The sequence below is a fragment of the Amphiprion ocellaris genome, chromosome 24 (assembly GCF_022539595.1).
Source record: "Amphiprion ocellaris isolate individual 3 ecotype Okinawa chromosome 24, ASM2253959v1, whole genome shotgun sequence".
NCBI lineage: Eukaryota > Metazoa > Chordata > Actinopteri > Pomacentridae > Amphiprion > Amphiprion ocellaris.
Genome location: NC_072789.1, coordinates 17,399,870 through 17,415,415, shown reverse-complemented (window position 1 = coordinate 17,415,415; position 15,546 = coordinate 17,399,870). Strand labels below are relative to the sequence as shown.

The window sequence follows — 15,546 nt, the reverse complement described above, 5'->3', positions numbered from 1 at the left end:
AAAGCAGAAACCCTGCCAGCTAAAGCAGATCAAGCAGTTTTCTAACAAGCGATCCGTCTGGAACATGAAGCAGAGCAAGAAAACAACACAAAACACATGACACACAACATCAGCTCCAGCTGGATCAGTGCTCTGCTCTGATTTTGGGGGAGTTTAATGACTGGAATGATCCATGAACCAGATCCGGGGCTCTTCAGAAAACACTGGGGGCTACAGCTTGGGATGTCCGGCTCTAATGACGCCACTGAGTCCAAACAACAAACTGAGTCTCACTAAACAGCACATTTCAGTCACCAGTTTGGTGTTGAGGATAAAACAGGATCACATGAAATGTCCAGTCCTCAGTCTGATGGGACGTCTGTGTCCTCTGGAAGAAAACTTCTCTCTGTCTGCACACTTGCTTTGAAAGACACTGAGCCTCATGTTTGTGTTTGTTGGTGATGAAGGAGGAACCTCAGAGACTGCAATCAATCAAAGTTCTACTTACTCAGCTTCTTCCCACCAGTACAGATCTCTGCTGTCTGGGTTTGAGCAGAAACATAGAAAATCCTGGGCTGCTTCTCCGTCACTGGTCCTCTGTGTCTGCAGGCTGCCGTCACTCTGAAACACCTCAAACACATCAGAAAGCTCCTTTATTGGACCTGATTAGCACAAATCATTCACCTGCAGCTCCTTCTAGCTTCCACTCCCTTAGAAAGAACTAAAAACTGATGAATCTACTGACCTGTCAATGTTTTCTCTATTTGGAATATGGACATTAATGCTGCCAGAATAAAATATTGGCTCTGATACATCTGATAAACTGGACATAGTTCATTTTATTAGACACACACACACACACACACACACACACACACACACACACACACACACACACACACACTCGTCCTCTTCAGTTTAATTCGTGTCCTCGCTATAATTAATTCCCACCAACACAGAGCTGTCTATGGCTTCCTGACAGAGATGAGCTAACAAGCTAACAAGCTAACAGTTGGTTTAGCAGCAGCCTCCATTAGCTAAATGTGGCAGTTTGTGGTCTTTAACGACGACTTAAAACATCGTTTGTTTCTCACACTTTGGCAGGTTAACGATAACTGATCTGTACAGCTGAAGACATCTGAACTACATCAGTTTAGGGACGTTTCTCCTCAAACTTCACACACATCACAGATGTTAGCCGCTAACGGACAACTTTTTAGTCCCATGAAGGAGCGAACACGGAGCTGTGGAGCCTCATTTCTGCTGCTGGAACTAAACTAACAGCTAGAAAACCCTTGAAAGCAGAGGTAGCCGCTACACATGTTCTAAGAATAACACTAGTCACCATGATATTCCTTCTAAAATATATATAGTCGCTGTTCTTTTTGAATCAAAAATACTAACAGTAATGCAGATTTTAAATGAAAACATTTAAAATAATTTTTTAAAACCAAAAATGTCTTTGGTGTAAATGAGCTTTGACCTTGTCTTATTTTAATGATAACTGGGAGGAAGAGTTCTTTTTTACAACAGTGACAGATAAATGCGTGTCTCATTTTTGAGGCGACTATTGCGACGGCAAAGCGTCTCAATGAGGAGAGTCTCTACTGGACCCGTCACAAAGCTTCCATGCTAACTACCCACCTGGTAGTGCACTACGGACAGAAAAAGCCTGGGACTTAAAGGCAGATTTGGGCAAACAACCCTCTATTTTCATGAGACCAGCAATAAAATCACAAAAAGCAACCGAGGCTTCGTTTAGAGCTGCAGATTTTTTGATAAAGAACAAAGTCTTTTCAGATGGGAAGGTCTTGAAAGAAGCAATGATGATAGTTGCAAACACTGTATTCAAAGATGAGAAGATGGGTCCAGATGCCATCTCCACTCCCTCCCATGTCCAACTGGGGACAAGTACAATGGTTAGAAGAATGTCTGCTGTATGTGAAAACCTGACAGAGCAGCTGGATGGGGATCTGGCTAAGTGCAGGTGGTTTAGCATTCAGTGCTACGAGTCCGTGGACAGCAGCAGTACAGCTCAGCTGTTGATGTTCATCTGAATGGTGTTTGATGATTTCTCTACTAAAGAAGAACTCCTGACACTTTAGCCCCTGCAGACAACAACAAGGGGAACTGACATCTACAGCGCGGTGAAAAGTTTCTTCATGGATAAAACGTAGCATTAGAAAAACTTGTTTCAGTGACGACGGACGGGGCTCCTCCATGACGGGTCGCCATGCAGGCTTCATTGTACGATGCAGAGGTGATCCAGACTTCCCACCATTCCTACATTACCACTGCAGCATTTACCAGTAGGTCGGATTTGATCATGTGATGATTCCTGTGGTGAAGATCATAAATGTCTCCAAAGCCAAACAACCAGGACATTGAAGGTGCTGCTGGAGAAGCTGTCAGCTGAACATAGTGACCTGTTACTACTCACAGAAACCCCATGGATCAGCAGGGGACCAGTTTTACAGCATTTTTTGTCACTGTTGGCCTAAATCAAAGAGTTGATGCAGTCCAAAGGGGAAGACATCTCGCTGCTTGAGGACACTGAGTGGATTCTTGACCTTGCATTTTTAACGGACATCACTGGGAAACTGAACCATCTGAACTGTGAGCTGCAAGGTAAAGGTAAGACTGTCACTGACATGATGATTCTGTAAACACATTTACAGCTAAGATGAACATGTTCTCTGTGCATTTACAGTGGAAAGAAGTGCTGCACTTTCCCTCCATACAGTCATCGTTGAATGACAATAATTCTGCATTTGGGGCTTTTGACACAGCAGTGGAAAAGTCCTTCCAAGTCACAAACAGACTGAGACAAGAGTCAGAGAACAGGTTTTGACTTTGATCAACTTGAGCCATGTGTGGAATTCCTTTCAAATCCTTTCATGCAAGTAGACATGACATGCATTGCTGAGCATCTAAGTCAGGGATGTCAAACATGTGGCCCGTGGACCAAAACTGGACCTCCAAAGGGTCCAATCAGAGAAGACATTAACTGCAGATTGAAAATTAGTAAAACTATAAATTTAAAATGATTTCTAGACCATGACAAGTTGTTTTGATCATAAAGTGTAATACTAGATTGGTTCTTTTGTCGTTTTGTGTCTCATTTTTGGAATATTTTTATTGTTTTAGTTGGTTTTTTTGGTCTGATTCTTGTTGTTCGTTTCATGTTTTTGTTGTTTTGGTTCTCGCTTTTGTCATTTTTTGTCTCATTTTTGTCATTTGTCCATTTTTTTTTCTCATTTTTGTCTTTGTCCATTTTTTCTCTCTTTGTTTCATTTCATGTCGTTTATTTCATTTTTTTGGTCATTTTGTGTCTAATTTTCATAATATTGCGTCTCATTTTTGTCATATTTTGTCTTGTTTTTGTCTCTTTTTGTCTGACTTTTGTAATTTTGATCATAAAGTAAAATACTAGTTTGCACATGGTTCTTTTATCGTTTTGTGTCTCATTTTTAGAATGTTTTTCTTATTTTTATTGTTTTTTTGGTCTGATTTTTGTTGTTCATTTCATGTTTTTGTTATTTTGGTTCTCGATTTTGTCATTTTTTGTCTCATTTTTTTCGTTAGTCCATTTTTTGTTGCTTTGTAAAATTTTTGTCTAATTTTTTCTCTTCTTTCATTTCGTCGTTTATTTCATTTTTGTTGTTTTGTGTCTCATTTCCATCATATTGCGTCTCATTTTTGTAATATTGTCTTGTTTTTTTGTTTTTTGTCTGACTTTTGTCTCATGTTTTTGTCGTTTTGTTTCCTTTTTGTCTTGCTTGTATATTTTATCTTATTTTTGTCATTTTGTGTTCTGCTTTATTTGTTGTTTTGTTTAACTTTTTTGTCGTTTGTCTGCTTTTTGTGTCATTTTGTTTCTCACTTGTCATTTTTTGTTTCGTTTTTGTCATTTGTCCATTTTTGTCACTTTAAAGTTTTTTGTCTAATTTTTTGTATCTTTTTTGTCTTGTTCATGTCATTTGTCTCATTTTTTGTCACTTTAACGTTTTTTTGTCTAATGTTTTGTCTCTTTTTTTGTCTTGTTCATGTCGTTTGCCTCATTTTTTGTCATATTGCATCTCATTTTTGTCATATTTTGTCTTGTTTTTGTCTCTTTTTGTCTGACTTTTGTAGTTTTGATCATAAAGGAAAATCCTCTATGTTTCAGTTCCAGATGACTAAATGTTGTGTTCCTTTGTCGACACTCTATGATCTGGAAGTTGTAATGTGGAACTGATAAACTGAGGCTGAATGTTGCTGAAAGTGAACTTCTTTTTGAATGTGTCCCCTGAACTAAAATGAGTTTGACAGCCCTGATCTAAGTGCTGTATTCAGCCTGGATGCTGGACAGGTGGAGATGGAAGTCCTAACGTTGGAAATGACCTCCACCTCAAAACCCATCAGTCTGCACCAAACTTCTGGTGTGTTGTGGAAACACAAAAGTACAGTGGTGTTTGCACAGCAGCCTTTTTGGTTCAACTTATCTCTCATATGAACTTCATGAAGAACAAACACAGAACAGGCCTCACTGATGCACATCTAAAGACTCTGTCAGAGCTGCAGTGTCAGATTCTACAGCAGATTACAGTCCTTTGATGAACACAATGCAACACCAGGCTTCCCACTGACACACATTTACAGACACACAAAGAGATGACAAATGCTGTCATTCAAAACACTGAGCCATTACACAAAAATGTGAAAAATAATTTGTTGGAAACATGTAGTGATTTGTTATGATCTGTTAGAAATGCTACAGATTTGGTGATTAGTATGAATTTAATAGGATTCATTTCAAAATGTGAAAGACTTGATTTTTTTTCTGACATAACTGATCATTTGTACAAACATGGAACAGAGTTCATGAATTGTTCAGAAATGTTGCAAAGGTAGTGGTTTGTACAAATGAAGCATGATTTTAAGATAAACATTTAATGATTTCTTAAAAATGTTAGAAGTGATAATTTACACAAAAATCTAACTGGTGTGATTTTGAACTAAATGCTACAAATATGCTGATTCATACAAAACTGCCAAGAAAGATATTTACAAAAACATTCAGAGATGAGATTCCTCTGATTTTCAAATGTCAGAACAGATTAACAGAAATAAATAATGTTGCATAGTTCTATATATCTGTTTCCTACCATCATTGTTATGGAAATCATTGTTAATCATTATTGTAAGGAATAATTAACAGAAATGTGATCAGTCTCTTTACATATTATTATTATTATTATTATTATTAATAATAAAAGGTGATGATGCAAGTTTGCTATTGAGGAGGTTTATATCAAACTAGTTGTCCTTCGTACGACTCAGTAACCTTGAAGTTTCTCTCAGGTTCAAAAAGGTTGGTGACTCCTGCTTTAAAGTGTCTTTTACTCTCCTTAACACAGAGAAAACAAGCTGCGACACCAGAACTCACCAGGTAAAACTCAACTAACCTGAGGAACAGGTGGGGCTGTGACATCACTGTTGTCAGGGCAACGAAGCAGGAAACGGATTTCTACCTGATGGATCAGTTTGTGGTGAGTTAAAACGTAACACTTTGAGCCTCTAGACTCACATCACTTTGTAAATTCTATTTTAAGGATCATTTAATGTCTTTACAACTGAGAACCTGCACAGTAAAATTTCCAGAGTACAGATAACAGTCAAAGAGTTCATTTCAACACTAAGTCAGTGAACATGTGGCTCCAACCCACACAGTGTTAAAGTTACACTGAAGATAGTGTGGAATTTTCAGAGTTAATTTAACTCTAAGGGCTAATATTGTATTTAGTGTAAAACTTGATGAACACAACCCTACACTGAGTAGTGTTCATCAACTTTTACTCTATGGAAGAAATTACACTCTTAGTGTTATTTATACTCAACACTCAGGGGTTTTAGTGTTAATTAGAATAAACTCCTCAAAGAGTGTAAAACCTGCTGAACACTGAGACCCCAAACTAGAAAAATGAGACAAATGAAGACACAAAATGGTAAAAATGAGACAAATGAAGACATAGAATGACAACAATGAGATAAATTAAGACAAAACATGAGAAGAAATAGACAAATTCAGACACAAAATGGTAAAAAGGAGACAAACTGAAGCCAAAACTACAGAAAAAAGACTGAAAATAACAGAAATTGAAAGAATTACAATATAAAACGACACAGAGGAGACATAGAATGGTAAAAAAAATGAGACAAATTAAGACACAATAATAAAAATGAGACAAATTACGACACAAAATGACAAAAATGAGACAAATGAAGACACAAAATGGTAAAAATGAGACAAATTGAGGCCAAAGCTACAGAAAAAAGAGAAATTGAAATCATTAGGACACAAAACGACACACAGGAGACACTGAATGGTACAAAAAAAATTAGAAAAATTAAGACACAAAATGACAAAAATGAGACAAAATAAGACACAAAATGGTAAAAATGAGACCAATTAAGACACAAAATGGTTAAAAAAAAAAAAACAACACACACATTGATTTCAGCACTATTTACATCAGTTTGATAACTCCTGATGGCTGGAAACACCCCAACATAGTTTTAGGAAAAAAGATTTAACGTTTTAATTGTTCCACAATTACGTTGTTTTTGAGTTAAAATACAATGAATGATTCAGTTTTATGTTCTATAGATATATAAAAGATAAAAACCAGTTTAAAATGTCTTTTACTTACAGTCAGACGGAGAAAAGAAGCTGCGACACGAAGACGGTAAAAGCAGAACTAACCTGAGGAACAGGTAGAACCGTGACATCACTGTTGTCAGGGCAACGAAGCAGGAAACAGATTTCTACCTGATCTGACAACATCACTTCACAGAGGGAACTAGCTGCCAAACCTAACACACAAAAACAGGTTTAAGTTGTTGGTTCAGTCTCTGTTCCAGGTTCAGGCTCCACCTTTATGTCTCTGTCCTGCTCTGAAGAAAGATCTGGAGAGGAGTGTTGTTATTCTGCAGCTAATCCTCCATTTGCTTCCTGGAGTTGGCCTTGCACTACCACACATATGTATAAAATGACCAAAATATTCAATAAAACTATCACACATATGTATAAAATGACCAAAATATTCAATAAAACTACCACACATATGTATAAAATGACCAAAATATTCAATAAAACTACCACACATATGTATAAAATGACCAAAATATTCAATAAAACACAAATATGTATAAATTGACCAAAATATTCAATAAAACTACCACAAATATGTATAAAATGATGAAAATATGAGATAAAACTACCACAAATATGTATAAAATGACCAAAATATTTAATAAAACTACCACACATATGTATAAAATGACCAAAATATTCAATAAAACTACCACAAATATGTATAAAATGACCAAAATATTCAATAAAACTACCACACATATGTATAAAATGACCAAAATATTCAATAAAACTACCACAAATATGTATAAAATGACCAAAATATTCAATAAAACTACCACAAATATGTATAAAATGATGAAAATATGAGATAAAACTACCACACATATGTATAAAATGACCAAAATATTCAATAAAACTACCACACATATGTATAAAATGACCAAAATATTCAATAAAACTACCACACATATGTATAAAATGACCAAAATATTCAATAAAACTACCACACATATGTATAAAATGACCAAAATATTCAATAAAACACAAATATGTATAAATTGACCAAAATATTCAATAAAACTACCACAAATATGTATAAAATGATGAAAATATGAGATAAAACTACCACAAATATGTATAAAATGACCAAAATATTTAATAAAACTAATACAAATATGTATAAATTGACCAAAATATGAAATAAAACTACCACAAATATGTATAAAATGACCAGAATATGAGATAAAACTACCCCATAATGAGGACATCCAGTCTGATGAGGGTCAGATTATTGATTGGCTGATAATGGATCATTATTATTATTGATTATCGGATGTAGGGACAGAGATTTGTGTCTGAGTCTCTGCTGCCATCTAATGGTCGATCAACATCATGACTTTTCCCAGATTGAATCCACAGAGTCCTGACTTGTTAGTTGGATGAGAGAGACTTCCAGCTAGATGGATCTCTGAGCAGCAACACTTTCCTGAAATCTTCAAACGATCCCTCATAGTTTGTTTCATCTGAAGTTTAGTCTCCAAAAAATGAAGTCTAGGACTTTTAAAAGAAAGGAGAGTAATTTTCTCTTCCTTTGTGGATGTATGGATCATGACTACTCTGCAACAACGTCAATGAACCAGCCGTCAACATGAACAGCAAAAGAAGCAGCACCAGCTACACCAGACAAGCTGCAAGCCTGGAAAACTATAAATCAGAGGAAGAAAAAGAAAAAGAAGAGCCAGGAGACATTGCTGCTAGTAAGAAAATACTAGAAGCTGTCAATATGCTCACAGACAGGTTTGATAGCCAGGAAAAACACATGGAAGAGCTGAGCATCAAAATTCCCCCTGGAATTTCCCCCTGGAATTTCCCCACCTGGACTCTGTTGTTCTCTGGATTGTCACCTGCCCTGTTTCTAGTCTCCAGCCTGCCAAAGCCTCACCTGGACTCTTGTCAAATGAAAACATTTTTTTTTTCCTTTTCTGAGTAACAAATCATCCTGATAACATCCCATAGATACTAAGTTCACAATAAAAAATCCTTACATTAGAGAAGCTAGAACTGGGGACTATGTTTTTGTTTTGTTTAATGGAAAACAATGATTATTCTTTGTTTGCTACCAAACTTCACATCCTATTTTCAAAAAACAGTCCAGCTTTTCAGTCACAGCTCATCTTTTTGTTTGAAAAAGTACACTGTGATGAGTTTGAAGACTATTTAATTTATATAAACTGTCCTTGAAGATGGCCAGACGGCTGGCTAATACCTTTCTAGGCATCATCATGCTTTTAGAAACAAAAATTCAAATGTTAAATTCTTCTAATAATCTTTTCCTGTCCTGATCTACCGTTATAACGTGTTCCTGATGCATTCTTGTTTTTCAAGAACTGTGTAGTTCAGGTGGCCATTTCTTGACTTAATCCAAGTTACAGAGTACAAAAGAAGTTAGAATACATCTGTCCAACATCACTTAAAGGTCAAATGGTTCAAAGTTACATCACCTCTTTATAACAGCACTATGTCTGAGCTGACAAGCAGAATATTTCCTTTTATGAACCATCACATGCAAATACTTCAGAAAGACTGTTGGAAATAAAGTAGAAACTCAATGCAACAAACATGAATACAAGCTACCAAGACCTGTTACCACTGAAACTAAATTGTGTACAGTTGTTTATTTTTAAGCATCCTCACTACAAGAACATGGTTATTACTGTAACAGACTGTGTTTACACCCTGCTTTTTATAAAACACGCTGCTGCTAAACTGCATTTCACTGTATTCTGTTCAATGTCAGGAAAGTTGAATGTAATCTAATAAAAGTCTACAGGCTCTGAATCTGTACTGAGTCACTGTGGTGCTTTAACTGAATGCTAACACCTTGCTAACATTTTATAATTAGCACTAAACACAAATAAGGCTGATGGGAATGTCATGTTTGCAAAACTCTGCTGTCTGTTGGACCAGGAAGTGGAAAAAATTAATTACTATTGAGCAGTTTAACTATGTTGACAGTAAATTGTGTAAATGTGACGTCATAAAATAGTGTAGTTAGTTTACAGAACATACATATATTGTATTTCTTTGTACATCCTGCAACTGGACAGTAAAAACTGATGAGACAACTGTGCTTAGGTTTATCCCTTGTGTTGAACATCAGGGGGCGTAGTCCACTTATTATACAGATTTATGGACACGTGGAAACAAGGTGGGTTTTAGTTGCCAGCATGGAACTACCCACCTGCCCTTGTTGCTACAAAATTAAACCGCAAAAGGCTCCAGCTGGTGGCACAGACAGATACTACAGCTACATATACATTTAAGTGTTTATTATCTAGGAAAAAGGTGTTAGCAAATACTAAACATGACATGACTCAGGTAATGGTTACCCAGCAGAGCACATCCAGCCTTCTCACAGGCCTTTGCGATGCCGCTGACCACTGAGGCGGCTACATCGATGTCCAGCCTGATGCAGGTAAAGTCACGGAGGAAGAAGAGCGGCTCGACAGCCTGAGCGAGAACATCGTTCACACACATGGCCACCAGGTCCTGACCAAGACCGTCAAGCTGCCTGCAGGCCTGGACCATCTGATGAAGAAAGAAATCATTTTTGAAGCAAAACTCTTGCAGTTGGGACACTTTCTGGCCCCAAATTTTTAAACAGTGACAACAAATTACTGATTGAAAAAAATCACAATGTTTAACAGAGGGAGGATTACTGTTTATCACCTAACATATCCTCTTAATTACCTAAATGTTTAGATTCAATGAACTGAAATTACACCTTCAGCTTGGTCCCAACTCCATCTGTCCCAAATCCTGCAGCCTTCAGGTCAAACAGCCCAGCAAAGCCCCCGAGCTCTGCACTACACCCTGATGAAAACTAAAAAACTCTTCACTCTTGCTTTCACTTAATGCTTCATTTACTCTTTCTAATTTAACTCTGTTTACATTGCAGCTGCTGAATTTATCTAAACAAAACAGACATAAAATCACAGCATTGACGACCGCGGTTACTGAAAACGCTGCAATTTGTTTCCTAATGAGAAAAAAGTTTCAGTCAGCAGCTTGAACAACAAAACACTGTCTGCTGGATTCAGGAAAATAGGATTAAAGGTTCCTCCAGGTGCTGTTCATGTCTGACACACAAGCATCTAATCAGGATTTAGGTTTACAAGACATTATTTCATGCTCAGGCTTTAGTTTTTGACATGAGAATACAGTTACCGGGGCGGGATGCTGCCTTCACCAGAGGTTTGATCATGTCCACGTTTGTCTGCAGCTAATAGGAAAGATGCTTCAAATCAGCAGGAAATCCGTAGTTGTGGATTTGTGTGTTAAATTAATAGAATTATTTTCTTGGAAAGTAGGACACATGCAGGACCAAAGAGAAGTTTATTGCTCTAATTTCATTGCTCTACATCAGAGCTACTCAACTTCACATTGCTCACAGAAAAATATCTCTGTTTGTGTGGGTCACAGTCTAAAAATGAATAATTTAATACGACTGAATTATATAAAAGACATTTAAATAATTAAGGTAATATTCTATAACAAAATATTTTAAGTAGCATGTAGCAATTATCATTTTGCACTACTGTGCTTATATATATATATATATTTTTTTTATATATGTAAATATCTGGATATACTTTTTTAATCTTTATTTTTATCCCTACTATCATTTTTTTTCTTCTTTCTATAGTTATCTTATTATTCTCTTTCCTTATTCCTTGGGTGACACCAATGGCTGAATCCAAATTCCCTTTATGTTGTGTACATATCTGGCCAATAAAGCTGACTCTGATTGTAAACGCAGCTGTTTTGGTGATCTATCTTTTTTTTTTTTGAGCCATGAGGTATAACGAAATGAAATTAAATAACTTATGTGTCATTCCAGAATTGGAGGACATTACATGTACAAAATATTAAAACATGCAGTTGTTGTGTGAAGTTACTTGTCCTGAGACCAAATCTAAAAACAACAGGAGAAAATAATGTTTTAAAATAGTTTTTAAAATACCAAATAAGTCTGGAGTTCCCCCTAAAATGATATTTTTCTCGTCCCACCCCTGATAACTACATTGAATCTCAAATAAAACAGTCAAAATTAAATTTAAACCTTTAAATCTCCCTTTTTTGGTATTATTTTTTCATTGATGTCTCTTGCAATTGTGGGAACATTTTTTTAAATGAACATCACATATTTTAAATAAGTATTATGCATGGAACGTGTGTCCCACAACAACCCTGTTAGCAGAACCTTTCTTAGCTGGTAGAAGAAGAAAACAGTGAATCACATGATACGCTGGAATTTAAATTCTTCTTACTGTTTTCCATCAGTAGGTTTGTCCTCTTGGTCAGCAGTAACAGCTAGCTAAATATCTACCTAGCTTCTGCTCCTGAGAAAAAGCTAACATTAGCATGGATTAGCAACCCTGTTACTGTGATTAGAGTGGGGTTAGCAAACAACAAATAAAACATGGAATAAAATGGCACCATTGATGTGTAAGCTGAGTCAATCAAGCTTTTGATAGTTTATTACATACTTTTTGATGAATATGTAGCAGAAAATAGAAAAAGAGAAGGTTTATTTCTCAAAAATGTTGAAGCCCAAATGTCCTCCCATTCTGGAATGATCCATAGCTGTGCATTATTCACAGAAATTGTTCATGGTAACGCTGGAGATTAGCACGTTCTGAAATGGACTGTTTCTGGCAAAGAAGGCGCACTGGCTTGTTATTTACCTCCACAAACGCAAATTCTTCCTCCCACGACTGCTGAAACGTCCTGAGTTCATCACATACAACTAGCGTTTCACTTTGACCGGCAGCCATGAACTCTACGGCGATTAGACTTCTTTTGAGTTTTAATAGCGGTTAGCAAACAACCTCTTGGTGCATTACCGCCACCAACTGGTACAGTCCCACAATTGCAACGCTGACCTGCCTGTTGTCCGTTGGTCAAACATAGTGTGCTGCTGAGTCCTGAAGACACGTGAAGAAAGGAGTGGCCTAATATTCTCCCTGCATGAGGAACACATCACTTTCCACAACAAAGTGAGAGGCTGAGGGGACTAAATGCTCAGGATCTCCTTCAAAAAGCCTTGGAATGCTGGAGTGTGCTGCTGAAGACATAAAAAACACACAAACAATAAACAACAGGCTTCCTCCCACAACACAATAACATGCAGGTTAATATTAGTGAGTCTTCACTGCCTCTAGGTGTGAATGTGAGGGAATAGTTGTCAGACTGCATTGTTAGCACAGTGATGCATCAACACATCATAGAAACACGGTGTTCAAAAATCTTTCCTGTCACCTAAAATAAAGTCAACATTTGTGAGGATGCCACAGACACAAGACACAAACCCTGACTGCAGCTTTTCCATGCATGTAGAGAGAAAAAAGCCAATGACAGCCTCTCCAATAGCAGCGTCTCCTGCAACACAATGTCAGGTTTATACCATGAAGAAAATGCTCTAAATCATAGGTGTCAAACTCTGGCCTGCAATGTAATTATATTTGGACCGTGATGCAAAACCAGATGACTACTAGAGCTGGTATTATAGAGCACATGTACTGTTATTACTACAAATCCCAGAATGCTCTGCTGGTGTTTTGGCTCATCAATCAGGACTAGACCGTACTGGTCTGTACTTGAGTTCTGGTGTTCTTCTAAAACGTCATCAGTCAGAGACCAAGTACTGATCCAGTTCAAAGTAGCATCTGATCAAGAACAGATGAAATACCTGGATGTGTTCTGGCTCCGCCCACATTATGGAGGATCATCAGACCAGACTAGTGTGGACTTGGAGCCAAATAACCCACAATGCATTTAGACCAGCAGCAAAGACCCAGGAGGAAACTTTCAGAGGAAACACAAGTATTTTGGGAATACTACTGTTATTGTGACACAAAATGTAGTTTTCAGATGATTTCAGGTGAGAAAGTCGTTCTAAAAACATCAAATCTGTGGTGAGTTTATCCAGATGAACCTGATTAAAAATGAGCTCCAACGGTTCCAGAGATGTGAGCGTCCAGGTTAGACAGCTATGATGGACGGTCAGCCTCACTGTAGAGCTCCTTATCTGGACCAGACTTTAGAATCTGCTGCTCTGATGGTTCTATAGCAGTTAAACAGGATATTAGTAGTTTATGTTGATCTAACCGTCACACTTTGGAATCACACTTTATTTTTGATTGTTCAGAGGAAAATCAGAAAGAAGTAAAGTTCATAACTTTATATTGTTCACGTTTTATTCGGTCACTGACTGTAATAATAAGAACAGATATAAATTAAAATACAGAATATCATATATTTTCAAGTTTTATTTCTGAGTCTTTTCACTACTAAAAATATGTAGATTTTTGTTACAGTCTTTGTAGTTCTTTATATTTGCTTTTAGGGCTTAATTTAGTTCAATGGCAACAACAAGATGAGAACAAAAATAAAAACATTAGTTTTCCTGCTTCACAAAAGATATTTTTTCTATTTTCATTTCTACAATTCATTGTTGCCATGGAAGAGGATAAACCTTGTCTGAAGAAGAAAAAGCTGTGATTATTCAACATGGAAAATTAAATTCCACTTATCAACAAATAAGCAAACAAACATGAAGATCAAAGTGTGTTATTAGTAATTTATTGAATAAATAATAGTTTAAAACCCACAGTTAGACCAGATAAAATAGGAGAAAGACGTATTAAAAAATCATTGATCTTGTTCAGGAAAAATCAACCACTGCAATGAAAATAAAAACTAAGTTAGACATTGATTACAGCACAAGGTCTATTCAAAGAATTTAGACCATCGAAGGGTTAAAATACACCAAAATGTGCAGAAAACCTCCTTTAATGGCCAAGAATAACATTTATAGAATCGAATATAGGTTAAAAAATGTTTAATTTCCAGGGTTAAATGTAATCTGGATAGTCCTGGTGGGTTTAAATTCTACTGGCATCATATCGATGCTGAAACCATTTTTTATCCAGAGATAGCTGGAGTTATGGAAGCTTTTTATGGAAAAAATAAAATCTGTTTTGAATTTGTTGATGAAACACCAAATTCAGAATCTTATATAAAACTTATGAAAAAAACACTGAACCACTTATTTATTGTAAAAATGAGAAATGGATCAATCAATAAGACAACACATCATGCCACAAATCACAGAAGATCACAGAATACTGTGGAAAGAGTGATATAGATGTGATGAACTGGCTGCCAAGTCCTCAGACCTTAATCCCATCAGAAAGTTATGGAGATTTATGGCAAGAAAAGTTCATAATGATGGAAAACAGTTCAATAACAAGGATGATCTGAAAAATTAATTATTAAAGCATGGGACAGAATTGATGAGAAATTGCTGCTTTCTCTGATTCAGAGTCTAAAAGGTGCAGAAGTGACTTTGCTTTATGGGAGACGATAAATGATGAAGCTTTGATCTTTTTGTTGCCATTTTTAATTATATTTAGTCAAATTTGGCCTTCAAAGTAAATATAAAGGACTATATAGACTCAAACAAAAAAAATACATATTTTTAGTTGCAAAAAGACTCAAAAACAGTAAATTTGAAAATATACGATATTCTATATTTAAATTTATACCTGTTCTTGTTTTTCTGTTCCATGTTGCGTAGAATAAAGCAGATGAATAATAAACAGCTGATATAATGTATGTTTGTAATGAAGAACTCAGAGTCAGGATTTTTAGCCACAGCCCTTTATTCTTCTCCATCACACACAAGATGAAGGAAGTTCTCATTTCATCACTAGAACAGGACTGAAACACTCAAATCAGGATCAAGTCTGGCTGCACAAAAACCTGATTTTCACTGGACAATAATGTGTGAAAGTCTGTCAGCAGTTTGTAGATTCACTGCTTCCTCTCTCATTTCACACTTTGTGCAGCTCAAATGCTTTTAGTTC

General features: G+C 36.3%; 2 protein-coding genes across 7 annotated transcripts in view; both read right to left on the bottom strand.

Annotated features, from left to right (window-relative positions):
* The window catches only part of LOC111565021 (NACHT, LRR and PYD domains-containing protein 12-like), a 263,219-nt gene that overhangs the window by 226,593 nt on the left and 21,080 nt on the right, over nucleotides 1–15,546 (bottom strand). Inside the window, exons 1-2 of one of the 4 annotated variants that reach the window (XM_055008266.1) lie at nucleotides 6,672–6,822; nucleotides 488–609 (exon numbers count right to left, since the gene is read on the bottom strand). The exons of 2 other annotated variants lie outside the window; for them this stretch is intronic. The gene's annotated coding sequence lies outside the window, so the exon portion shown is untranslated. Of the gene's footprint in view, nucleotides 1–487; nucleotides 610–6,671; nucleotides 6,823–15,546 lie in introns of those variants that run through there. One more of the 4 variants, XM_055008267.1, reaches the window with a different exon arrangement.
* LOC129348268 (trifunctional purine biosynthetic protein adenosine-3-like) lies at nucleotides 9,348–13,883 on the bottom strand. Of its 3 annotated transcripts, XM_055008344.1 has the most exons (4): nucleotides 12,364–13,883; nucleotides 10,844–10,898; nucleotides 10,401–10,489; nucleotides 9,348–10,204 (listed from the first exon to the last, which is right to left on the bottom strand). In XM_055008344.1, the coding sequence occupies exons 1-4, from the start codon at nucleotides 12,451–12,453 to the stop codon at nucleotides 9,965–9,967; spliced, it is 474 nt and encodes a 157-aa protein (XP_054864319.1). In that variant the 5' UTR covers nucleotides 12,454–13,883; the 3' UTR covers nucleotides 9,348–9,964. The 3 variants fall into 3 exon arrangements, 1 of the variants encoding a protein (XP_054864319.1); XR_008600765.1 differs by lacking the exon at nucleotides 10,844–10,898 and having other exon boundaries at nucleotides 10,068–10,204; nucleotides 10,367–10,489; nucleotides 12,364–12,497; XR_008600764.1 differs by lacking the exon at nucleotides 10,844–10,898 and having other exon boundaries at nucleotides 10,155–10,204; nucleotides 12,364–12,497.

Bases quoted from the DNA above. Each gene is read 5' to 3' on its own strand.
- LOC129348268 (XM_055008344.1), bottom strand. From the start codon at position 12,453: ATGGCTGCCGGTCAAAGTGAAACGCTAGTTGTATGTGATGAACTCAGG. The intron at 10,899-12,363 runs GTAAATAACAAG...CTTTCCTATTAG, and splicing joins AAGAATTTGCGTTTGTGGAG to CTGCAGACAAACGTGGACAT. The intron at 10,490-10,843 runs GTAACTGTATTC...AGTTTTCATCAG, and splicing joins GAAGGCAGCATCCCGCCCCG to GGTGTAGTGCAGAGCTCGGG.